This window comes from Orussus abietinus, unplaced genomic scaffold (assembly GCF_000612105.2).
Source record: "Orussus abietinus isolate OABI.00-Male unplaced genomic scaffold, Oabi_2.0 scaffold424, whole genome shotgun sequence".
NCBI lineage: Eukaryota > Metazoa > Arthropoda > Insecta > Hymenoptera > Orussidae > Orussus > Orussus abietinus.
Window position 1 is genome coordinate 19,401 of NW_019394564.1, and position 25,640 is coordinate 45,040.

General features: G+C 48.6%; 1 protein-coding gene across 2 annotated transcripts in view; it reads left to right on the forward strand.

Annotated features, from left to right (window-relative positions):
- Positions 1-766: 766 nt before the first annotated feature.
- The window catches only part of LOC105703332 (zinc finger protein GLIS3-like), a 30,491-nt gene continuing 5,617 nt past the window's right edge, over positions 767-25,640 (forward strand). The window contains exons 1-2 of one of the 2 annotated variants that reach the window (XM_012431653.2): positions 767-1,214; positions 23,961-24,311. In XM_012431653.2, the coding sequence (XP_012287076.1) occupies positions 23,962-24,311 (350 nt within the window). In that variant the 5' untranslated portion in view covers positions 767-1,214; position 23,961. Of the gene's footprint in view, positions 1,215-22,724; positions 24,312-25,640 lie in introns of those variants that run through there. The other variant, XM_012431652.1, reaches the window with a different exon arrangement.

Sequence of the window (25,640 nt, forward strand, 5' to 3'; positions counted from 1 at the left end):
TAAGTCCAGGTTCCATTCTGATACGTTATACATGGATAGCTCCAAAATTGGGAATGCCACCGCGAGCTCTGCGGCGCCCCACCCGGAATCGTTTTCCCAAGGCGGTCACCGCTCGTGCGTGTTCATATATCCTCGAGTTCTTCGTTAATTTGTTCAACAGTACGCAAAAGGCCCTTAAATAAAAACTTGTTTCAATTTATCTGCACAAAATTTGCGATACTATGAATAAGTGGACAGGTCGAAAATTGGGAATGGCACCGTGAGTTCCGTGCCGCCCCACTCGGAATGGTTTTCCCAAGGCGGTCTCCGCTCACGCGCGTTCACACATCCTCGAATCCTTCGTTAATTTGTTGAACAGTATGCAAGAGGCCTTTAAATAAAAACTTGTTTCAATTTATCTGCACAAAATTTGCGATACTATGAATAAGTGGACAGGTCGAAAATTGGGAATGGCACCGTGAGTTCTGAGCCGCCCCACTCGGAACGGTTTTCCCAAGGCGGTCTCCGCTCACGCGTGCCCGCACATCCTCGGGTCCTTCGCTGGGTGGCTCGGCAGGAGCGCTCCGGAGGGTGGTGGGGGTTAGGTGAGGTTAGGGGCCCCCACTCCCGGCGCCTCCCGGGGCCCGGGCCCACAGCCGCGGCCGCCGCGCCGCCGGCCCTGGGGGAAAAAAAAAACGAGGAAAACGAACCGAAAACCCATGCCCCGCCACGGGACCTCTTCGTGGCCTCAGTTCGAACCCATCCTCGGGAACTCGCGGTTCGATCCGCCTCGCTCTTCGCTCGCCATTTGAAGTGCGCGTGCACGCGCTGGTGCGCACGCGCGATACCGCGAAGTCGAGGGATCGCGGAAATCGAACGTCGAGGATATATCGAATATATCGAATTGCGCGGATCTTGAGGTCGCGTCCGAGAGAGACGCGCCGATACGGGCGCAGTGCGGCCGAGAGAGAGGGAGCAGTGACTTGGGAATACCGATGAGGACCACGTGGTTGCGCGACGAGATCGAGAGTTAACCTCGAATTCCGATCGGAAGGTCGCCCGTGTGTTGATGTCCGCTCGACCCATCGAGCGGCATTGTTGTTTCGGTTTATTTTCTTTTTTCCCTCAACTTTTTCGGTTTCCAAACTCTGCCGGAGTGCAGTGAGGGGGGAAAGAGCCGCGCTCGTGAATTCGCCGATCGCCTTGGATAGATCGGACATGCCGATTCGCCGTTGGTAAGTGCGGGTCGAGATCCTTAGATCTTTGCCGGTAGATCTACCGAATACAACATAACCTCGAAGTCAAAGTAACCTCGAGCCCTCCGGTCGAAAAATCGATGAGGCGGGGAAAGTCCTTCATAATTGTAGATATACTGATTATGTGATAATGTAAAGGCACTTTACGTGAAATTAAGGTTATTCATGGGGTGTTACGGTACTCGACACCCCGGGTGACGAGTGGATTAAAATTTAAAGGGACTTTAAGGTGTTACGAAAGGGTCATATATATATAAACGTCAAAATATAAAACTGTTCTCCAAACCGGCTCCACCGAATCATTTGAAACTTCGGTACGTGATTAAGGAGACCCTAAAGAAGAACGTGATGCTTGTGAAATTTAAATGTTGAAACAAAATTTAAAATGGGTCCTTCCTTAAGGCCTCCATATTTACGTGCCGAAGTTTCGAATGATTCGATACACCCTATTTGGAAAAGAGTTTTATAAATATTTTGACGTTATATATATATATGTATGTATATATATATATATATATATATATATATATGGAACGACCCTTTCATAACGCCTTAAGTCCCTTTAGTCAAAGTGACTATAGTAGTTCGTGACTATCTCCTCGATCTTTCGGCCCCTTGAGTGGTTCTTATGGATTGTCACTTCGAGGACTGCGAGTCGATTCTCGGATTTCTAGCTCATCTCCTTTGATCACCTTTCCTTTCGGATTCCTTTTAACCCTACCGGATTTAATTCCGATCGCTCCAGGTTGACGCAGCCGGGATTTTCATTGGAACGCCTCGCGCTCTTTGAAAGAAATATCCGTTCTAGAAATCCGTTTCGAAAGGTTTGCGCAAACGCGGTAATGTCTCATTGTCGTTTAGACAATGCTTGAGAATCCTCCTGGACGTTGTTACACTGTCGCAGCTAAGTACAAGACGTGTCTCTCTTGTTTATCCCAAAAACTTCCGGTGGGCAATGTACTAACTCCTTGTCCTTTCCGTCTGAAACCTCGAGAGAGTTTCGCGCCAAATGCATACACTGAGAAAAAAGATTAGTTGACTGAAAGAAATATGTATCGTTGCCTGAATTACATGTAATATCAAGAAACAATTATTTTCTTGACAGGAAAAGTGATATCGTTGAGTTAAACGAATTTTGTTTACTCTTCCTGACATCTCTTTCAACTTGTTTGATCGCAGGATTTTGTCGTGGCAATGCGTATTTCTTTGAGTCAGCCAACTTTTTTTTTTATCAGGGTAAATACACAATTATCGTATTATACACAATTATCCTATTATCCTCGAAGTGGTCAATCCGGTGAAAAGTAACACATTAATTATAAGGTATGGAAGATATTTGACCAAAGACGTGCAGATTAGTCGGAAAATTGTCCTTATCTTGAGTTTAGAATACTTGTAAAGTAGAAAGGACACACTCATATGGGTTAATTACAGTTTGAACGCTTAAAGGATCGTAAATCATGATATGCGTTAACGAGACCTTAGGCGGTGATAACGAGCTCACTACGCGCATAATTACTGTAATCTAGTTAATTTAAATGACACGGATTAAATGGGTAAAATCGTGTTATTTATCTATACTCTTAATACGTATTTATATATGGGACATTAATTAGACCTAATTAATTAGTTGCCGCTACAAAGTTAATATCTTTAGACCAGTCGTCGATAGTACCTCATGAAATCTGGGCTATCGAAATTTTAACGATCTCAAAATATTGAAATGTGGAATGGAGTACGAAAAGTGAAAAAAAAAAATCAATTTGAAGTTGAGTCCTCGATATCGATTCCCATCAATCGTGAAATCGAGGCCAATTAGGTCCCCATGCTCGCATCCACTCGCATCCCGGGTAATCAATTTCCCATAGAATCATCCACACTGTTCATCCCCCAACCCGCGGAAGTCGATACATCGAACCCCTATTAAATGCGGAACAAGTCCGATGCACATTTCGAGATGCAACAAAAAATATATCGCACAAAGACACGAGATCGGCCTCTGCGTGTATTTCTCACCCTGGAGACTCGTCAATCCCGAAAACGAGGCCAATCCAGGTCCCCTCTGCAGCATCCCCCTCCTGGATGCCATCCGAGAAATTCCCATCGGTCCGACAGAGGAAGAAATCTGTTTCCCGATGGGGCCCCCTGCCCCTCCCGGGTCGGGGCCCCACATTTCGAAAATCCGAAAGGAAACGCAGGATTTTTCGGCCGTCGAGGGAAGGCAGGAGAGGGAAACGCAAATGCCACCAGGAGATTCGCTACACCGTGACAATGAGGCCGGCAGGGTCCCCCATGGGGCCCATAGGACCCAGGATTCCCTGCGGGGCCTACAGGGCCCGCAGGCAGCACCATAGAGAGGCCCGTTTGGAGAACTGTCCGTGGGGGACCGGAGAGGATAATGCCCCATGGCTCCGAGGATGGGATTATCTCAGGTCAGGTACGGAGATCCTGAATCGAATCGGATCCTGCAGGCTCTTTCGTCGGCCCTGGTGCGCAACAATGTCCACGCTCCCTCGGGAATTGAATGGGATTGCGCAAAAATCCTGGATGCCCAAGGAGTGTGGGAGTCTCCTGCGACCCCGAGAAGGAGACGCGAGGGATGCTGCGATGGACCCCTGAGCAACCCTCCTTAACGTACTTTTCCCGACCACGTGTGCTTTCGATGGAGTTCCTCCGGGGATCTTCTTCTGGGCTAGGAAGGCTTGAAAACGGTTGAAGGGTTGGAAGGTTCCCTTTTCCCGACGAATGTCCTTTGTTGCCGACCGAGATGTTCGGGTGCGTGTTGGGGGCCGCGGCAAGACGTTACGAGGTCGCTGAGAAGACGGGTCCTTTTCTTGATCCTTGGGTCAGATCTGAAAAATTATTACGTAATAGTTCATGGCAATGGATATCTATATACTTTATGCCCGTAAATGGAAATAGAAATATCCACCACCATTAAGCCCTAGGGCCTAAGTTTTACAAAAATCACTCTTCTTTATATTATCTCAAATCCCATTTAAAACCTGCAATTGTAGGTCCTCAATAGGACAAAATTTAGAAGAAATGAAAGCGCTGCCAGTTTACGGCGCAAAGTAGAACCTCGGTCATATAAAACTTACCCTTCTTACGTAATCTCAGATTATCTCAAAACCCACTTAATCCGGCAATTAGAGGTCCTGAGTAGGATAGAAATTTCGAAATGGGCCGGTTCTGTAAGACCACGTGTTCGTACTTAAGAATCGGGTCTTTCCTTCGCCGCCCATAGAGTGACCATTGAAAATGGACGCAACCCCCTCCCGAAGAACCGAAACCGAAAATCCGGAGTCTCTGCGACCAGCGATTCGTCCCAATATGCCCATTTCTCCTCCCATTCCGTATCTGGAACCTGAAGACCGCTCGCCATCCTGAGAACGGTTACGAGGGAGCCCTGTCTTCGTCCACGGAAGGCCTCGGTCCACGTACGTTGGTGATCCGGCGGCGCAAGAGGTGATCACCTATGAACCCGGAGGAACCGTTAGATGCGTTCCCCGAGTGATTCGAAGGCTTCTAATCTCGCGTAGACAATGGGTCCTGGGGTCCTGGGCCCAGTCCAGGACGGATCGTCCCGCGCCAGGAACAAGGGAACCGGGAACCGGTATCCCGTCGCAGGACCGTTGCTGACGGGACTCCAGGGTCCTGTGGGACGCGCCGGAAGACAAGGCACTCCGATATACCAGGGGAGGAAGTCTCAGGTTGGGGTGTGATCGCGCATTGTTAGGGGCCCTACGAGGCAGGTTTCATTTATGGCGCGTATGGTAATGACGTTCGGCCCTCTTTGGGGACCCGCAAGTGGGTAAGCCTAGGACAGGATGAGGAATCGCTACAGCGCATTTGCATATTTTCGGCCCGCATCCAGCTTCGCCGGCCCACGTGGGAATATGTCCTCCGTCACTTGTGAGAGGACTACCGAGTTCCTCCCGGAGATCCCAAGGAGAGAGGACCCCTGAAGAGCTTGCCGAAGACCTTTGAAGGGGGTCCAACCTAGAGACGGACGATTCCTATTAACGCAACTTTTCTTTTGCTCCTCTAAGTCTCGTTATTCTATTTAAAGAATTTTTCTTATTGAATTTAAACGATATAAAAGAAAAATGTTCTACTAAAATTATAGTACCACTTTTAACGTCATTAAAGCCATTCGCTCGAAAATTTGGCAAAACGACGTCTTTTGAGAGTTGATTGCCAATTTCATGTGATAAACAGTGCAGTTCAGAAATAAGTGACGTTTAGTAATGAAATTTCCGAAACGATTGTCCGATTTCTAACATTCTGCTTGCGATTTCGTTCGTATTGGATAATCTAACACTGGTGTTAAAAGTTTACAAATGAATCTTCATGAGATTTATTGTCGTCGCTGGTTTCGAATAATTTAAATGTGACATTTTATAACAATGCTTTTATTGAATTATCGCTGGTTTCTGTGCAATTTGTAGCACCGAAGTGCACTTTACTTCCGCTCGCCGTTATTTCTAATTATCGAGCCCTGTTCGCAGCCATTTTGGCTCTTGGATTATTCGGCATTTTACAATTCCGATCCACGGCCTCACCTTGCAGGAGACAAGGGTCGAGGCGAGTCCGCAGGGGGCCGAAAACAAACCATAAACTGAACAAAGACTGTTTTGAGTCCAGAAGGAGACCCTTTTCTCGCGATTCTCATTCCGAAGACCAAAAGGTCCGGCCAGTCTCGCATCCCCTGGGTTCCCCGAAAATCTCATTCGCCTGAGACCAAATTTTAGCCTTACTTTGAACCTACATAACCCAAGACTTCTTTTTTTTATTTCACATTTTCTCACACATTACACCCCGCACGTCTTACTTATCGCGGATTAAGGTGGGATAAAAGTGGCACCTAAGCAGTCGATCATTTATGAAACTTCTCCACTGATTATACCGAATTGTTCAGAATGAAATTTGTTATATTTTATTTGTTTTTTTTTTTAATAAAAAATCTAGATTTCAGCCATTTAAGGTCTATAATTCGAGGTTCTATCGTCAAAACTTCAACACGTCCGGTCTCTAACAGATCTCGACTTCGATCCACCGGAAGCTGGAGGCCGGATCGCCTCCTGGAGCTCATCCCTCGTCGGCGGAGGTAACAGGGGACCCAAAACAGACCATAAACGGGACAAAGAGTACTTTGGGCCCCCCGAGAGGGCCATGCTGCCCAGTCTGGCTGGGAGTCGGGTCCAGGAAGAGGTGGCGTAGGTGGCCGTAAAGTTTTTAAAGCGGCGAGAGGGGAAATCTCGACAATGCCAGGGATGTCTATGTTGCCTCTGTTGCTCATGTTGCCTATGTTGCCCATGTCGCCTATATTGCTCCATGGTGTCTAGTGTTGCCGGCGTTCATGGTATTGTAGACCACCAACGGCCGAGGAAGCACCAGTGGCATTGCGGTGTGCAATTAGCAACAATGCCGGGAACCCCCGCCAGGAAGCCACCAACTGACCTTTTCAACTCGCATAAATCCTAGCTGGCTCCCCAGCTGGAGGACCTCGGAGGTCCTGGAGGTCCTGAGGATCCCTAAGGATCCCTAGGGACCCCTCTGGACTCCTAACTTCGACCAACGAGCGTGGGCGCGCGATTTTTAAGCGCCCCCCTGAGGTTTCTCAAGACTAGAAACGGTAATTTATGGATTGCGAACGCACCGTGAAAGGGTGAAAGAGGCGCTGGGCGTCCCCGAAGTGTCGCATGTCGGCCAGATAGACATCTCGGGTCCGATGGCCCTGACAATTTATCTGCTTCATCGTCATATATTTCAATGCTCGTTTGAGAAGCGCCGCTTCGACTGGATCCTGGATCCTGCTAAAAACCGAAAAGCAAGATTCTTTAAACTAATCTTACATCACGGTAGCATATCTAAGTGTGCACGTTGAAAAAAGGGACGTCGATAAGCCAGACACTTACTTTTCTCTATTTCTCGCTTGCAGTTAGTTATTTTCCATTCATTATTTTGCTGTTGGTATTATCGTGCCCCAATAACCAGTCCTGGAGGCCATGCAACGATTGTTTGAAAAATTGTTTATCCTTTATAATCGATATCGGTTGACGTTACTTCGTGTAATTAATATTTTCATAAGTGGATCTCGAAGCGGGAGTAGCGCGTTTCTTCCGATTTCCTTGCATTTCCGATCTGGTTCCGTTTTGGTCGGGGCGGTTTGAGGAGCGCGATAGATTTTGGAACAACCGCAGCGCTCGAATTAGGAGAGGAGAGAGACCTCATTGCCTCTTTGGGTCTCCTTCTCTTCCAGGGGTCGAGGGAATCCTTCGTGTGTGGTCCGGCCGAGAGTCCTGGGCCTCTCGCAGAGGTGTCGCTTTGTGTGTGGCATACCGTGGTGGCTCGGATACAGTGCGTAGCCCCATAAAAACCGCCGTAACGCTCGGGTATTGCGCCCGATGTGAGCCTGGATACCTCATCAAGAGACCCCCTACCGAGTTACGGCAGAACCCGAGACCTGGAGAGAGAAAGAAGGATGACCCGATGAATCGAGGCCGCCATTCGCGGCAGTTCCGCGGAGCGCAATTTATCTTCCACCGCTCGGAATAAAAAAAGGCTGATCGACGACCGAGACATCCAGTAGCCGATCTTCGAATGTTATAAGTCGATCCTTGTCCGCGTCGTCGATAACTTATACAGAGGTAAATTCAGTCAGGGCGAAGGTATGGTCGAAGACGGACCCCTTGCCGAGATGCCCTAGAATGAGATAAAGAGGAAGCAACGAGGACTCGATGAATGGACGTTGCCATTATGTAATCAATATTCTACGATTTGAAATTACTTTTTGGCTTGACAAGTATCCGACAGATGATCGTAACGTTCAGTAGCCGCTCTTTGGACGTTGTGATCGCTTCGTCGATATCTTATACAGAGATAACTTACCGAGATGCCCAAAGATGAGAAAGGAGGAAGCAATGAGGACTCTACGAATGGACGTTGCTATTCTGTAATCAATATTCTACGATTTGAAATTACTTGTCGGCTTGACAAGTATCCGACAGATGATCGTAACGTTCAGTAGCCCTTCTTTGGACGTTATTTATCGATTCTTGTCGGCATCGTCGATATCTTATACATTAGACTCAGTGAACGGCGAAGGTGAGGTCGAGGACGGACCCCTTGCCGAGATGCCCTAGAACGAGATAGGAAGCAATGAAGGCTCGATGAATGGAGGTTGTGATTCCGTAATCATTATTCTTGATAAGTATCCGACAGATGATCGCAACATCCAGTAGCTGTTCTTCGGATGTCATAAGTCGATTCCTGCCATTGATTACTGACACAGAGGCAACTTGTCGAAATGTCCTAGGATGAAATAGGGAGAAAGCAACGAGGACTCGATAAATTGAGGTTCCGATTCTGTAATAACTCCTCTTCGATTTACAGTTGCTAGTTGGTTTGGTAAATACCCGATAGATGATCTCAAGGTCTACCACTGCATTTTTGGAAATTAATAGACTATTCCACTTTACTTTAACAGTGCTAAATGTTAGGTTACGGTGACGTGAAAGGCCAATGAGAAACTCCCTAAGATGGGATTGACCGAGGATAAAAAATGCCTAAAAATCCAGAGCTTGCAATTTCGAGTCTTCAACATTTCAATTTATCATTGTTCTTCGGTTCGATAAGAATCCAATCAATGATTCGGTAGCCACTCCTCGTTGTACTCTGCTTCATCGATAACTCCCCTGCGGCGAAGTACCGTAAGGATCGAAAATGGTGACGAGGGAAGGACCCCCCGCCGAGATGCGATAAAACGAGGCGCAGAGAGAGAGGAAGATGTCGGACGGATACAAAGACGAGTGGAAGAACGATGAACGTCTCGACTCGATAGAACGCACTTTTGTCATTCACGATTTGTGGTTTCTGGTCGAGCTTTTTGGTCGCTCCGAAAAAAGCTCGATAGATGACCGGTCCACCCTGACGTTCTATCCAGTAGCTGCATTCGATACCTTGAAAACCGGTTCCTCCCTGCTTTACCGTTAGCTTTATCGATACCTGGCGGAGGAAGATATATCGCGGGTTGAAAATTGAAGACCAAGAGAACCCCCCCCTCGAGGTCTCGCAGAAGCAAACTCCGAAAGACGCCTCCTTGTTCCCGACATATCCACCAGACGTGTCCTGTAATAATCTCGAGATAAGAAAAATCCAGCGTCTTAAATAAATCCATACTTTTATCTACTTAATTAACGATGCGTTGTTTTATTAATTAGTTGGGTCGGGGACCTCTTCGAGGTGCTTACCTCTTGGCTGAAAAGAAAGGGGGAAGTTAATTCGTTAACGAGAGGGGCACTCGTATAAGGGGGTTTAAGGGCTTCCGAAATCGGCGGAATAGGCCTTTATGATCGACGACTCGACCGGCCGGATTTTTTGCCCCTCATAGGGGGAAACAAAACCATAAAGGTATGGAAGTATAAGAATATAAAGGGGGAAAAAAGAGCGAAAGATCCGAATGGACGTTCTAACGACGGTCGGGCCGAAGCCGACGTGCCATCCGGTGGCCATGGCCGATTCCTTAAACCGGTTCCTCCCTGCTTTATCGGCAGGAGGGACCAAAGAGAGAAGTAGAAAAGGTCGGAAAATCGTAAAGACAAACGGCGCGCTCTTCCTCGGGCGGATACGTGACTCCTCCACGTGGGAGGTCCCCCGTTAGCCGACACGAGAGTCGGAATCGTTTGTCAATGCGGGCCCAGTTTACCGATTCGTCCCGCGGTCGCCGGGCCCGGCAAGAGGAACCGGGGCCCCACCTCGGAAGGCCCAACTTAGGAAAGGTCTAACCTCGCAAGGTCCAATTGTGTGGTTAAATTAGGAAAGTCCAAATTCAGAAGGATTGACTTCGAAAGTTCCACCTAGAAAAGGCCCAATCTCGAAAGGTTTAACTTCGAAAGATCCAAGTTTAAAAAGGGCTACCTTGGAAGGTCCAATCTTGGAAAGGCCCAATATTGCAGTCTAAATTCGAAAGGTCTGATTTAAAAAGGCCCAGTCTTGAAAAGTTTAACCTCGAAAGAGCCAATCTGAGAAACTACAATCTCGGGAAGCTGCAAACTTGGAAGGTCACACCTTGGGACGGCTCAAGATTGAAAAGTCCAAATTCGAAAAGACCAACCTTGGAAAGGTTGAACCTCAAAAAGGCCCAATTTCAGAATGTCAAATTTCGAAAGACCATCCTTGGAAAGTTCAACCTCGGAAGGACTCATCTTCAGAAAACCACACCTCTGGAAGATTTAACCTCGGAAGGCCCCGTTGCATTCGACGTGAGGCCCCGTTTCTTGTCGCGGGGTCCGAGGTGTGAAATTCGTCATTAATTATCGATGCGAGGGCTGGTCGAGGTCGCAATGCGAATCTTTTTCGGAGGTCTTACAAAGCATCCATTAATGGCCGATTTAGACATATCCGTGCCGTGTCAGTGACGTATCCGTGCCGTGTCAGCGACGTATCCGTGCATCCATCAGGAAACTCGAGAGTTCCGCGCCAAATACATACAAATATTGAACGCCGCCGAGTATTTAACGTCAAACATCGGCACTTGAAATTGATAAATATTTATTTCTCAGTTAAACAAAAAAACTTATAAGCCCATGTTTGGTGCACAATTAAAGTACGTTCCGTTTCGTAGAGCACGTAATTTATCAGTTCCATATAAGTACCAGTCTATACCGAACTTTTTCCGTTTATTTCTCGGATCCGTTGTTTGGTCCGCGTTTCGTTCCCGATTCATCCCGCAGGCGTTAGATGTTGCATCCCGGCGAATCCGGCCCCGACCTGGACAAAGGCCCCTCTGTGCTTTATCCCGAGCTGCCTTTTATCCAACCTAGGGCCCTTTTCTTGCCGGGGGATCCGAGGTGTGAAATTCGTCATTTATTATCGGCTCTCGGGGGCGGGTGGCGAAGGAGCATCCTCTCACAGATCCCAAGTTGCGTGCGCGTCTGGGAGGGCCGCTATTAATTTTACAAATTCATACATTATTTATCGTTCAAGCCCGTTATTCGGATTGTGTATCGAGTTAAAGGGGTTTGATATCGAGACTTGTTTATTGGGTTTATTGTCACCCATTGTAATGAACAAAATCTTCGTCTCGATCTTACAAGCAGTGTAAGAATAAGATTAAGACTAAATAAAAAAAGAGCATGACCTTAAGGTGATGTGAAAGCGGCATCCGAAGGAGTCAATCGTCTATGAAACTTTTCTCTGAACTAAGTGTACCGAATCGTTTCAAACTTAACAATATAAATATGGAGACTATGAGGAAAGTCCTGAAATTCATGAAATTTCAATTTCTTAAAAATTTCTTTATAGGTATTTTTACATTTTTTCTCATAAAGAAGAAATTTTCATGCGTTTCAGGACCTTTCTTATAGCCTTCATGTTCATGTTGTAGAGTTTGAAACGGTTTGTCATATCCAGTTCGGAGAAATGTTTCATGAACGATTGACTCTTTAGATGCCACTTTCACATCCCTTTGATTATAAGATCAAGACCACCGACTACTATGTTCTTGGTCTCGCATTTGGTCATCAATGATCACCAGTAAAATCTCAGCGCAAATCTGATCCCTCGACCAAGGGCTCTACGGTTTATCCGAGCCAAATCCTAGAGTAACCGTTCGATATGTAGCTTGGGTATTTTCTTTTTTTTTTTTCTACGGTTTCCCAGAAGCCGGTCGAAGCATCCGGGAAGGTTTGCCGGCGATCGGTCTCCCGCCGCGATGTTTCCACAAATTTCGGAAATCCACCGCCCGGCAGGAAGTCCCCGGGAGGCCGCTGCGAGGAGGCAAACAGAGACCGAGGAACCCGCAAATATTTTCTTTTGGGGATTTCGAGAACGTGCGAAGGTCGGCCCTCGAGGCCGCTCGCCGTTCGGTTCGTTCGCCCATGGGAGTATTTGGAAAGGAGGCACAAAGTGTCCCCGAAGACGCCTCGGGAGGCATGTTTATTTTGGACGGAGTTCTGCCGCCCCCGCGTTGCGGCCCTTGTAATCGCGCCAGATTTTTCTCACACGACCTCGGCCCCGAATCTACGAGCCCTGACAGCCAAACCCGAATAAATCGTCCTCCTTTCTGATTAGAAAAATTCGTGCAGTGGTTCTTAAATAATCTTCCCTAGATTCTAGGACCACCTTAATTTAATGTATCCTTTGGAATCACGTACACCGTGAAAAAAAATCATAAACTTACAATCTTCTCAAGTTTGGCAATTTAAGAATTCACTTCAATTCTTTGTAGAATGTGAAGTAAGACAAGCCTGTAAGAAAATATCTCTAGTACTAACCCCGTTCTTATTTGAGATCACTTTGAAACGCTTTTCACAACCTACTGATCCCCTTAAGGGGAAGATTTATACTGACCCAAGATCATCGGGACGATTTGTAGCCTCTCGAGATATCGACCTCGAATTATGGAAATTAATGTCGAGGAAGGGTTTTAAGGTCTGTTTTTATTTTCGACCGAGTTATGAAACACGTGGGGGCGATTTCTTCCTAGTTTCCTTGGGTCCAGGTCGCCCTCGACTTCGGCGTGGACACAGTCGATGGGGATACTCTCTGGCGCCAGGGACTTATTAAAAGCGACTCCTTAAAGAAAGAATTATGGAGATGAACACGCGGCCTCGCGGGTTCCCACATTACTGGCGAGTTAGTTCGTTCACGTTGAAATTACCGACTGGCAACCTCTTGGAGGTCCGAGGCCCATGGGGGAGGAATACATTAGCTGCGTTTTCGAAATTAAAGACCACAATGGACCGCGAAGATCGATCTCGGTCACGAATGGCCCTTGCCGCGTGCTCGCTGTTTAGGACTTACGCAAATTTGGCCCCTTTCCATCCAGACGGAAGCTTCTGTTTCATTTCTTCTTTTATTAACCCTTAAGGTGATACGAAACCGACCCGTTCTATGTATATAAAAGCATGAAAATATATGTATAATTTTTCTCCAAACTGAGTGCACCAAATAATCTGAAATTTTATTTACATGATTGGGGAGGTTCTGATGGGGGTCTCGAAATTCACGAAATTTCACCTTTGGAAGAAAAATGTCTTTTTTGTTCTTGTCCGGATAAATACAAATTTTATTCCGAAACATGAAATTTCATGTGTTTCAAGTCCTTTATGATGGACGTTGAGTTCATGTAAAGACGTAAGAGGGCCTTCGGGAGGGAAACCTTCGAAGGTCCGTCGAGAAGAACGAGAGAATTATCTCCGAGGGTTTCGCACGAGTCTCGGGTCCCAAACCGCGGAATTTCCGGGCGAGGGTTAAGGTTAGGGCGCCGGCAGGTCGGCAGTATTCGCGCATGCGCGCACCCTGCGAAGATCGTGTGATGCGCCACCCAAGGTGCCCGCCAGCCCGAGCGCGGTAGCCCGAATGACTCGTCCCGCCTCGGACGCGGTATTATATGCGGGTCATGACTGGGATCCTGCACCGGGTGCGGGAGATGGAGAGAGGGGGAGCGAGGCCGCGTCAAGCGCGCGCGAGCGAGATGGAGAGGAGCGCGCGTCGCCGGGCGCCCGGGAGAGCCGCGAGCGAGAGAAAGAGGGCACGACCACGGCGGCAGTCGGGTAGAAGGAGAGGGCACTACCTCAGCGGGATTCGCTACGCTAGCCCAGAGGGGTAAGGGCAGGGCGCGGGGAGGGCGAGAGACAAAAGGATAAAAGAGACGGAGGAAGGGAGCGCGCCTCGCGATCTCTCAGGAGATCTCGCGAGGGCGATAAAGGAGAGCGAGGGCGACGCCACGCCGATAGAAGAGGAGAGATAAGTTTTTCGGCGGGACCCGCGGATACGCAATCGCCAGAGAGAGAGGGTGCATGCCGCGCCGCCGTCGGGCGAGAGAGACGGCGAATGGAGCGCGACTCGGGCCACTGGAAAGAAAGGAGGAAAGAACAAGGGCGAACGCACTCGATATTAACGGAACAGACAGAGAAGGCGGTCGATCAACGGGCGTGGTCCGGCGTTAATGAGAGAGGGAGAGAGCGAATCCGCTACCCGTATCACTGCGCGCGAGGAAGACGCCAGGTGTCGGAGGGATGCCGGGAGTGCGAGCGAGAGGGACCCATCCCTTACCTAATGGGCCAGACGAAGACAGCATTAGCCCGCATCGGCCGGAGATGAGACGGAAGGACGGCTTTATGCCGCGGCAGTCGAGGGCGAGCAAGACCCCGCGAGAGAGAAGGAACCACCGCGAGCGCCGTAATCCCGACAGAGAAAGAGCTAGCCAAACGTCGTCCCGTATATGTGGAGGGGCGACGGTCGCATCGGCGGCGGGCGAGCGAGACGCCGAATAGCCGACCCTGTGGAGGAAAAGAGATGGAGTGAGGGCAAAGGAGAGGGGAGAGTGCAGCTCCTTCGCGGTAGCCGAGTCGGACCCCCGGCGCGCTCTCCCGCTGCGCCCGGTAGCCATCCTCTGTCCCGTTCGTAATTCGTATTATACGTTTATACGTGCACACACCGCGCTCCCCCTACCTCTCCTTTCCTCTCGCGCACGCCATTACGATATTAATATTCCGCCCTTAGCCGTGATAAATCACGAACGCGAGACGGCCCTTCGCCGATCCCCCCTCTCGCCCTCTCTCGGTGCAACGATCCTTCATCCGCAACCCGCAGCCTTCGTCGCGCGACCTTCTCGCTGATCGAGGGGGGTCCGCGCCTGTCTCCTTCTAAGGCGTATCTACGTCCGCCATTCGCGCATTTCTACCGAGATTCTGAACAAATCCTGTCCGTATTTTGTGCTCCTGCGTCGCTCGATGGCCGGTTTTTTTATGACTACCCGCGACTATTCGTGATAAAGCATAATTTCGATTTATCCGCAAACCGCTGGATTAATCCACCATTTTATATCGCTACCAATAAACTTGAAAAATTAAAAGAAAAAAATGAATAAATAATCCAAAATGATCGAATTTCATTGTAACGTAGTTTGTAACCAGAATTCTTCGCCTCAGATATTTTTTCTCCATATAATAGATTTAGAAAATCACGCAGCCGAGGGTTGAGTCGCGGGACCGATTTTCCTTCGCCCTTTCGTAGGGAATGGGTAAAGGGTTAATCGTATCCCGATACTTTCGAGAATTCTTCCATTGGCTGTTCGCGTTGCCGGATCTCCGGGATCTCGGTCTCGGAGCTTCGCGGAAACGTATAAACGGGTAAAAAGAGGAAATCGCTTTTCCCAGACGATATACGACGTCATACGGCCGCATAAATATTCACGCGGCGAAATTCCGCCGAGTTTTGCGCGTCAGTTATCGCGTCGGTAACGGGGAGAAGTCAGGTCGGTAAAGTAGGACGCTCGACGTCGCCTCGAGTGTTTTCCTTTTTGTTCCGACCTTTCTCGGGGCAAACGTCGAGGGGGGCCGGAGAGGGAGCTGAAAGAGGCACCGGATGAAGTGGCAAAGAAGTCGGGTCCACGCGAGGCGACTTCGGCCGACTTCTCCCACGGGCTTGGAGCACTCTTCCTTCGCTTTGGGATCTCTAAAAAAAGGAATTGCCCCCTGCCTCCAGGGGCGCCACTGAAATACCGCGCGGTGCCCCTTGCGGAGCGCAGACCCCCGCTGAGCCGCGAAGAGGCCCTCGTGCGTGCTCCCGCTCGCACCCGGGATATTTTTAATGAGAACCACACGCTAAGTGCTGACGAGCCTTTTACACAGCGATTGTCCATTGTCGTCGAGAGGTACTCCCGATATCGTGCTCGCCGGTTAGACTTCGTTCCCAGAGAAGGCTTCCCTAGACTCCCCGGACTCCCTCCACGGGTTTTCCGCCGATTGTTAATTATTTACTTCGCTGTACTACACGGGTAGGAAAAAACGAACGGTCGGGAGAACCGCAATTCTGATAATCGTAACCGTGTTGCGACTACGTAAGGGTTAACCTTGCCAGATTGTGGCAACCAAAGTAACATTGTAAAAAGACGAAGTAACGGTTATTTCACCGTTTAGTCTAACTATAAGGTACTAGTTGTTGTAATGTAAGTCACTTCACTGCATAGTGAATATCACCATTTTAAGAAGTAATCACATGTAGTTTTAATAGTTAGAATTTATTACAGAGAAGTGATCCAAATTGTCGCTGGTTCGATTTCGATTTCGGAAAAGACTTCTCTGGGCTTCCTCGACAGAGTTTCTTCAGCCTGTCGAAAATTGTTTTAATTATTTTTCTCCCTATCTCATAGTTGGCTTTATGACCCTGGTAAACGAAGTTTAGGATTTATTTGGTTTATTGCGGTTCAACTTCGCTTTTGTAGAGAAGACTTCCCTGGACTTTCTCGACGCGTTTCCCTAGCCGGTTAAAATGCACTTTAATTATTCATTTCACTAAACTGCGTTTACTCTCGCGGTCCCTGGTAAAATAAACCTCAAGATTTATTACCGTCCCGGACGGTAATGTGTATTTTTACCTGGCGGTATTTCTTTTTTCTTTTTCTTCGTGCCGAGTTCCTTTTCCGCCATACTTCGTTTTAAAGTCCGCGGGTCCTTTCTGGGTCGGTTTAAATCCGGCGATTCTGAATTGCAAAGTGCCACGCGATCTTTGCTTTTGTCCCTCCTCAAGAGTGTATAAAGGACGGTCGGATCGTTCTTCCTCGAACTTCCGTTTTAGAGATACCGAAATTTCTCAAATTATGAGCGCCCCTCGATACAATCACCTATTAGAGAAAATAACATCCAGGTGGAAGAAGAAGCCGCCATACCCTGGCAAGACCCTCTCAAGTGACGGACTCACCAGTTTCTATAATGGAATTCGTTTATAGAGGTGGCCAGAGGAGGGGGGTGCCGATAAATAATCCCCCGAAAACCAGGAGCGCCTCGGAGCCCGTCGACTCGTATCTCGGAGGCGACTAACTAAGAGGAGAAAAAACAGAGAGGCAAAAGAAAGGGAAAGAAGAGCCGCGGGGAAAAGTGGATACCGCGTCCAGGGGCCACTTTGGAGCGGGAATAAAAATCTAAATGAAAGATCTCCGCTGGGGGCGGGGGGATAGAACGCCTTTGGGCACCGTCGGGGGATACAACGAGACGCGGCGAGAGGAAAGAGAAGGCGAGAGGGAGGAAAAAAATCGAAAGGGACGGAGGGCACTATCGAGCGAATCTCAATCGAAAAAAAACCCGGGTATATTTTCTCGAGTTTAGAGGTAGCTGGCCCTGGACTTCTACCGGCCGTGAAGATGGCCCTCTCCCCCCTCTCTCGGCTTCCCTTTGGCCTCTACCTGTTCGCCGCGTTCCGCGAGATCAAAGGACGCCGCCCCACCGCTGGTCCAGCATCCCAGCCCGTGGGGTGTCGTGTAGAACGCGGGGGAGAGGCCTCGTATTCATTAATACGTCCGGTCTGGGATGCTGGGGGTACTCTTTAATGGACCGCTCCCTTCCCCCTCCTCGGTCCCCCCGCGTGGGTGGACCCCCGAAGACCGCCGCATCGCTCAAGAATTCACCGGCTTTGTGTGCTGGGATTTACTAAACCAGATTCTTCACCTTCCTCGGCCTCGCGGGCCTCGAATAAGTCCTTTCAGATGTTTTGATAAATCGTCCTGCCGAGGCGTCCAGACGCTCAAGCTGACTTGACAGCCATTGGCGATCAGCTGGCCTCGACCGCGTCTCTTTACGAAATGGGGATAAAGATTTAGAGATACTCTGACGTTGCCCTACGAGAGGAATTCCGAGGTGCAAGGAGAGATAGGTAAAGCTGTATCGGGAGCTGTATCTAGACACGAGGCTGCGTCTCCGACAAGTGCATGGCCCCCTATCGAGCGAGGGGTTCTTTACGCTAATCACCCATCTAATGGGCTGGTAATTTTCCTCGGGCTGCCGGTGATACCGTGAGAGGAGTCTAGAAACCTTTTGGTATACACGACTGGGTTTATTTAATTTTTCTCGGTCGTTTAAGACCAGTTTTGCGAAACCGGTGGAGGTATTCAAGAGTTATGCGTAGTTATTTTAGGGAATGCAGGAGAAATTTGCAGAGGGGTCAATGATGTTTCTGGGATTCAGTTTAGACGCTACGTGCAGGGATTCGTAATCGAACCATTCTGTCAGGAATATCATCTGATAATTTTTGTTATTATCGAAGGTAATCTTAGAATTCGGAATGGCCCTTTTTGTTCATCCCTCGTGGGCTCACTGAGTTGATGAAAATCGAGTGCAGCGTGCCGTGAAAAAAGATCGGCGTCTCGGCGAAACCCCCCAAAAAGTCATTTGAATCCCCTAGATACGATCATTTAGGCCGGCGACACGTCCTCGGACAGATCATCGCAGGAGTTAAGGAGACAAGAGGGACAATGGCTCTCGTGTTCCTTGGGGAATCCTACGTATTTTTTTTTCCTCCCTCCAGCCCCTCTATCTACCGTCTGGCATCTGCGGGTCCGTCGACGAAAATTCTCTATGATTTCTCTAGCCCCGCCTGCCACCTGATGCTCCCGGAAAGACTCGAACTGAAAAGACTACTTTGCCTAAAAGAAAAAAAAAAACAGTCTTGGAAAAGTTGTTCGTACTAACACAAATAATTCGATATCGATAGTGAAACTGCGTCAAAATGTCTACAAACCGATCTAGATTTTTTGGCACCTATCGCTCTCGAAAAGGCTACTTTGTCTAAAAGGAAAAAACACCGATGGAAAAGCCGTTCGTACCAATACTAATAATTCGACATCGGTCGCGAAATTGCGTCAAAATGACGACTGCAGCCCAGTCTAGACTCTTTGGACAGGTTTCATCTTAATCGAGATCGATCCGTACGATTTTTCACGCAGCAAAGTCCACGGGCGTCCGATAATCGCCGTCTGCGATTCACGACGGAAGTGGATTTAGAACGTATCTCGGCACCTCGACCGATAATCGGCGGGAGGAAAAGAAAAAAAAAGGGGAAATAACAATTTGAGCCTCTCCTTCCCGAAGGTGAGATACGTGAACAAATTCCCGCTCACCGTCTTATCGATGCCGTGTTTGTCCTCGCCGACTCGCCCCCCCACTCCTGGACGATTTTGTTATCGCAAACACGCGAAACTCCCATAATCGTATTTACAGAATACCGCTTGCACGTGCCTTGGAGACTATTAATCGGTGTTCAGGCAACACCTCATATCGCGGTTAACAGATACGCCAGTTAATCTAATTAATCGTAACGATCCTAACAAGTGGTCATTTACCCCATAATCGCGCACACATTGGCTTAAGTATATTTCATCAAACAGTCATGTTTCCTCCCAGCTCCCCTTCGAAAGACCCTCGATGTGATTTACCTACCACGAATATGGGAATTTCATGGTGCCTTGTGCGTGCGATGTTTACACGGCGCGAGATTGACATAATTATACACGGGTAGTGTCGTAACGTTAAGCGAATGCACATTATGGTGGCCAGGTGCTGTAATCGACGTGTAGTAGGCGGCGACGACCACGCACCACGTGGTCAATAACACGCTCGGCTGGTTAGGTTAGTTTAGTTAAGTTGGGTTAGGTTAGGTTAGGTTAGCCGCGCACGCGCGGCGGCGTGGAAATGCGCGCGCAGCCGCGGTCGCCGCACACGTGGCCGGGGCGTGTGAAAAAGCCGAAAATTTTCCTTTCGCCCGGCAAAACCGGTTGCTACGGCCTTGCGACCAAATTAGATTTTCGATGGTTCGATACCACCGTCATCGCGGTGTTTCGATCGCGAGGGGGCTCTTATCGTATCGTCGATATCGGCCCCTCGGAGCCGCCGTTAAATCGAGAAAATACTCGAGATCAGAGATCGGCCTCCGATCTAACGGACTTCCCGATTAATCGGAACGGCGAATGCGAATTTCCTTTTTTTTTGTTCCGCGGAATTTCATTAGCGCTACAATGTTGCCGATGACAAAGGTCCTCTTATCTTTGCATCGATGTCCCTCGTCGACGTTTAAAGTCGCGGGGTAAATAACCACTTGTCGACTCCACCCGAGATTGATAAGGTTATCCAGTGACACCTTATGGAGCTATATGATTTAAGGTGTCTGATCACCGCTTCATTAACACAGTTTATTATCGTTAATTCCAAATTTACACGCCCAATGCGAAGTTTGTCTGCCATTGAAATTTCCTCGCCAAGTTTCGCTGTACAGCGTGGTGTGGGGTCTTCTTGTTGACACGACGTGTCTTCGACTTCTCGTTTCTGCTGGAAGTGCTAATGGCCACAGAAGCACTAGCAATTATCACAGGATGTGTGGACACAGGTGACGTAACGAGGGGCTGGAGAAGATATCGAGGAAGTCCGAGAAATCTGTGAATATCTCCTCGCGGTTGCCCCTCGAGATTCAATATCGAGAAACTTCAAAATGGCGTCGGATGGAAGTAAACAAAATTTCGTAAGAACGTATCTTGGAAGGACTTCTTTTAAATGCAGACCACGAATCGAGTGGATATATTAGGTAACGTGTCGTAAAAATCCTTAGGAAATTATGGATTTTAATGCTCGAAGTCACGCGGAAATCAGGTGGAAATCGCAAGGGGAAATTACTGGAAATTGTTGAAAATCACGGAACCATTGTTCCAATTTTAAGGCCGAACGTGATTTGTTATCGAATTGCATTGTTCTGTATCATATGGAATCAATGACATCGATGAGTTTTTGAATCCACCACTTGACGTGAAATTAGCCGACCGAGAGTCCGTACACATAGTGCGTTAGTAAATGTAACGGCACGGTTGTAACAAGAAAGTCGGTAGAGTTTCGAGCCAAATACATTTGTTTTGTGCGAAAATTGCATGAACCATGTAAATGGACTCTTTGGAAAGTGCCCCGTGAGGGCGGTACATGATTCAACTTTATCAGCTCGCTTTGCACAACATGCAAAAGTGTAAACAGAGCCAATCGCATCGAGAAATTCGGGGATACGTTTATTTGTGCTCGACATCGACGATGCACGGAGTTTTCCATTATGTCGGGCCAGAGTGCTTCGATCGAGATATCAGCAAGCGGAGTCTGAAAGAAAAAAAAACTACATTTATATCGTTTCTTCCGTTAAAGTGAACAAAACATTTGATTGTCCATACGATTGTCCAACATTTGATTGACAACCGTATTCTATAATTGAACCAACAAAGATGTTATTGATTTAAGCCGCTATTTTTCTCCGAGAACAATTTTATGATCATATATATTCATACATTTAATCACACGTATTCCGTCGCAGACTTTTCTGTACGTGCATTGTCCATTAAGCTTCAATAGAAGATTTCTTCTTCCTCTTCTTCTTAAGGACGCTCAGAATTTCTCGCGGTTTACCTTGAGTGGCGTTACTATCGCGCCGGATCTTTTCAAACGATTTACGTCGCTCTAACGTTGAGCATTTCAGTGACCGCCGAGTGATAACGAGATCTGTGGGCGTACACTTTCATAGTGCTTGCTCGAAAATCCGAGAGCTTATCTCGGTAATTGTGTAATGGACTTTATAACGAGGATACGATAGGCGGGACGCTAGCGTGTCGTAGTTCGCGAGAACCCCCAGAGATAGCGTTCCGGTGATCCGTAGTAGGGACTTTGTTCCGAGTTGCGATTGGTCAGCAGGTCTTGATCTCGACCAATAAGAGGCCGCGATCGCACAGAATATTCGAGGGGGTCCGAAACGGGTTCCCCTGCCGAAATTGGTAACCCATTATCAGTCCGATTTAATCTACCGAGGACGTGTATTCGATCTCGTTATCTCCTCTCGTTATCTCCATCAATTGTCGAACAACACCATTCTAAATCCATTAAAAAATAAAAAAAATCGTCGCTCTACATACGATTCCACTTTATACATATATATATAAATTATACAAAATTAACGAATAACTATCCAATCTGTCGCACCGAAATGAAACCGAAAGAACGAATAACGCCATTCGCGTACATTAAAAGATTTCCAGAGTCTTCTTACAGTAGCACTGGTGGTCTGAAGATAATTAAGCGCCCGTTAGCGCTTATTGCCAGTTGGGCCATGAACTTGTCCGAGACGCTATTGAAGTACCTCTTAATGGAGTATGGGAACAAAGACTACAACTCTATCGTATTCCTTAATCCGGGATTTATCGGGTCCAGTAAATCGCATGTCTCCATCGCATTAATAATTACGCAGATTCGATCCTGAAGGTCTCGATCGACGCTTAAATTCGGATTTACTGGGTTTGGCCCCGATAAACCCCGGATTTAGGAGTACGATAGAGACGGAGTCATTGAGACCTAATCCACGTTTCCTAACCTGTTAGAAATCGTCGATCAATTAATTTCTTTATATCGAAACTTTGGATTCATTTGAACAGATCGTGACAATTCCATGAAAATTCGACGAGCGATCTACAGGTCTCGACTTTTAGCCAGAGGCCGCGGTCGATTCGATCGATCGATCGATGACGCCACGTGCTCGCCGATCCGCGGCCGAGCCGCCGGCATGTAGCGCCTCGTTATCACCCCCATGTTCCACGGCCGACGCGGAGGTGGGGGATGTAGGCAGAGCCGATAACGAGGTCGATATAAAAGGCGACGCAGCGCGCGGTGAAATTAGTTTGACATTCGGCCGCTCGCGGGCACGTCGGTCGCAATCGTTATCTCCCTGGCTCAGGTCCCGATTGATCACTCGACGTTCGAGCACGACGACACGTATCGATAATCGCCGGCGAGGGATCGCGTCCTCGAGACGCCCCGCCCCCGCAACCCGCGGACTCCGCTGAGGAGTGCATCAAGGCGCCGAGACCTAACCTCTCTATTCGTGGCATCTCGATCACGCCGATGTCGGTCCAGCAGGAGGCGACGTTATCCTAGCGTTAGCGTCAGCCCTCGACCGGACAAACACGCGGCGAGTCGAAAACTTCGAGGGGAGAGCCAACCTTGACGAGCGATCGGGCCAGGGCGCGCGCAGCGCCACCTTAAGCGGCGGCCTCCCGAAACTCCGCGACGAAGGGCGCCATCTTGGTAGCGCGGCGACCCGCCAAGATAGAGGATCGCGGCGGCCACTCGCCGAGAAGAGTACCGCTCTTGCCCCATGAGTTGTACCGTCCGTCCCAGCCTAGTTATGTTCTCGATCGAATACAGCAAGCAATTCCTGAGCTACCGCATACTCAAGTCCAACCGGTTCAAATACATCTGACGATACGGACTCGGACCGAGTGGTGTATGTGCGCAAGTGTGTGTTAAGCGGCTTGGGAGCTGCGGTGTACTCAGGAAAGAGCGACGGGAAGCCCCGTCGAGCGCGGCGAGACCTGGAAAGTCTTGCGCGATCCTATGTAGCCTTCGCCCCGAGAGTTCGACACAGGGCCGAGCCGGCCTCTGCGTAAGGGCGGACCCTCGAAAGTCGTTAGTTAGACGAAGTTTCGAGGGCCCAATCCAGGGAGACGGCGCTGGGGCGGGACGGAGTTGAGTCGCGACCCGCCGACTCGTTGCGATCTCCATCTATAGAGTTTAGGGCATTTAGTCGCGCCGAGTTACCGATCTCCCTACCACGTGCTCATGGCGCGCGCCTGGCGGGATCGCGGCCAATAGGAGCGAGGCTCCGGGCGGGCCGACCAATCGCTGCCCTGCAACCTTTCCGCTGGGCCGGAAAGTGGCGCGCGGGAAATTTCTCCCCGAGCGAGGAGAAAGGGGTTCCATCGGAAAGTTAACTCGTACGGAGTATCGGTTATAGATTCGATAATCTCGATTCGGCCTCGAGATTGGGATTTAGGGGGTCAATCTGCACGTCTTTGGTCTCTTTGGCCTCTGTTTTGAAGGAGCAAGGTCGCTCGACGAGTTAAAAAATGATCTTTCCCGTGCCGGGCAGAATGCCAACCCACGTTGGTCCATACGGCGCCGCTCGCTACCCGGGCACCCTGCTGGCGGCTGTACCTTCGGGTCTGTACGTCCCGACTTCCGGCTACTCCTCGGCCAATCAGCGCGTCGTTTACCGCACCGGCCTGACTCTCCACCAATCGCCGCTGGACCTTCCGGCGTGGCCCAGGAGAATGCCGGCCGAGGAGGATCTAGGGAATTCCCCCTCTGCCATGGGGGTTTCCCCGGGTTCCCTGGGAGCCGGCGGCCCTCCCAGCCCTGCGCATAGTGACTCCGACGCATCCAACTCCAGCCTGGAACTGGGCTCACTCAGGAGAGGAGAGAATGCTCAACTCAAGTGCAGGTAACGCACGATTTATACGTATTTTTTAATCGGCGGGTTGAGGAATGTACTGGTCTCGACACCAAGGTTAATTTGCGAGGCGGCGAACCGAAAACGACGGCGGCCATCTTGGCCGCCATATTGGACGCGATATGATTGGATGGTTTCACGCGAGATTTACGGGATATCCGGAATGATTCCATTTCCGATTCAAGAACTGGTAGTTGTGATACTGTAGGAATGTTTATCTAGTTGAATACGTAATTGGCAATACATTTTTTATTCTAGTTTTAAAGTAACTTCGATTATTATATTACCATCGCAAGGGACTTGAATACCTGGGGATTTCCGTTAACCTACTTATGAACACGTTCAAAAATGCCGCGCGAATCCGTATCTTAATTAAGTAATTTAAATTTATTCGTTGACAAGTTCTATGAGTTTTAACGTTTAATTGTAATTTAAATTCAGAGGTCTTTGCGTCTGGCGGTCCATGAGAATTTACCGGGAAACATTTGTATTTCCTGTTGTTTTTCTCGGTAATAATACGTTGCCGTGTATCTGGGAATAGATCGACCGATAGGACGACTAATTTAATTCAGAAACCGAGTGAAGTCGCGGGGTTCAAATCCCGACCTCAAGAATTAGTGCGTAATTGTCGAAGAGTTCCGTCACTCGGTGCTCGTAAATTCTCGTTAAGACCGGGGGTCTCGTGAAGTGCACGTATTCTCGTTATCGAAGACGCTTATCGACATTTGTTTTATGTACTCGGAGACCTGAGTGTCACTACGAGAGGGAGTCGAGCCGATGCGAAATGATGTGTCTTATGTGTGACGTTTTGTTTAACCAGATCTATCCGTTGTCTCGTTTCCGCCCCTTCTTTAGCTTCACGTGACTCGGGGATTTTTTTTCCGGTTTTTCCGATTTTTTTTTTCGATTTCTCCGTTATCAGTGTTTCCTCCTCGATAACGTGCGCGTCGCGCCCGACGCCGCCATTTTGTAACGCGTCGAGGTTACGCGCGCGAGAAACTACCATTAACAAAATCCCATTTGCCGCATCCTTTTGCAGGTTATGTTCGATCATTTGTCACGTCCCCTTACCCGATTCAACTGGATTACAACCAGTTTCCCGTATCTTCACTCGTATCAGAAATCGCAGCGCTCTCGAGACGGCGGAAGTACACATTGAAGGGAGAGAAAAGAGGGGAAAGGAAAGCGAAGAAAAACGTCAGGATCAAGCATTCTCTCGATTGTGCTCAAGTAGTTCATTGATAAATGGCGCGATAGCGTTTTTAATATCCATCCTATCTACACCGGTGACTAGTTTTGTTTATTTTCTCAACATCGACT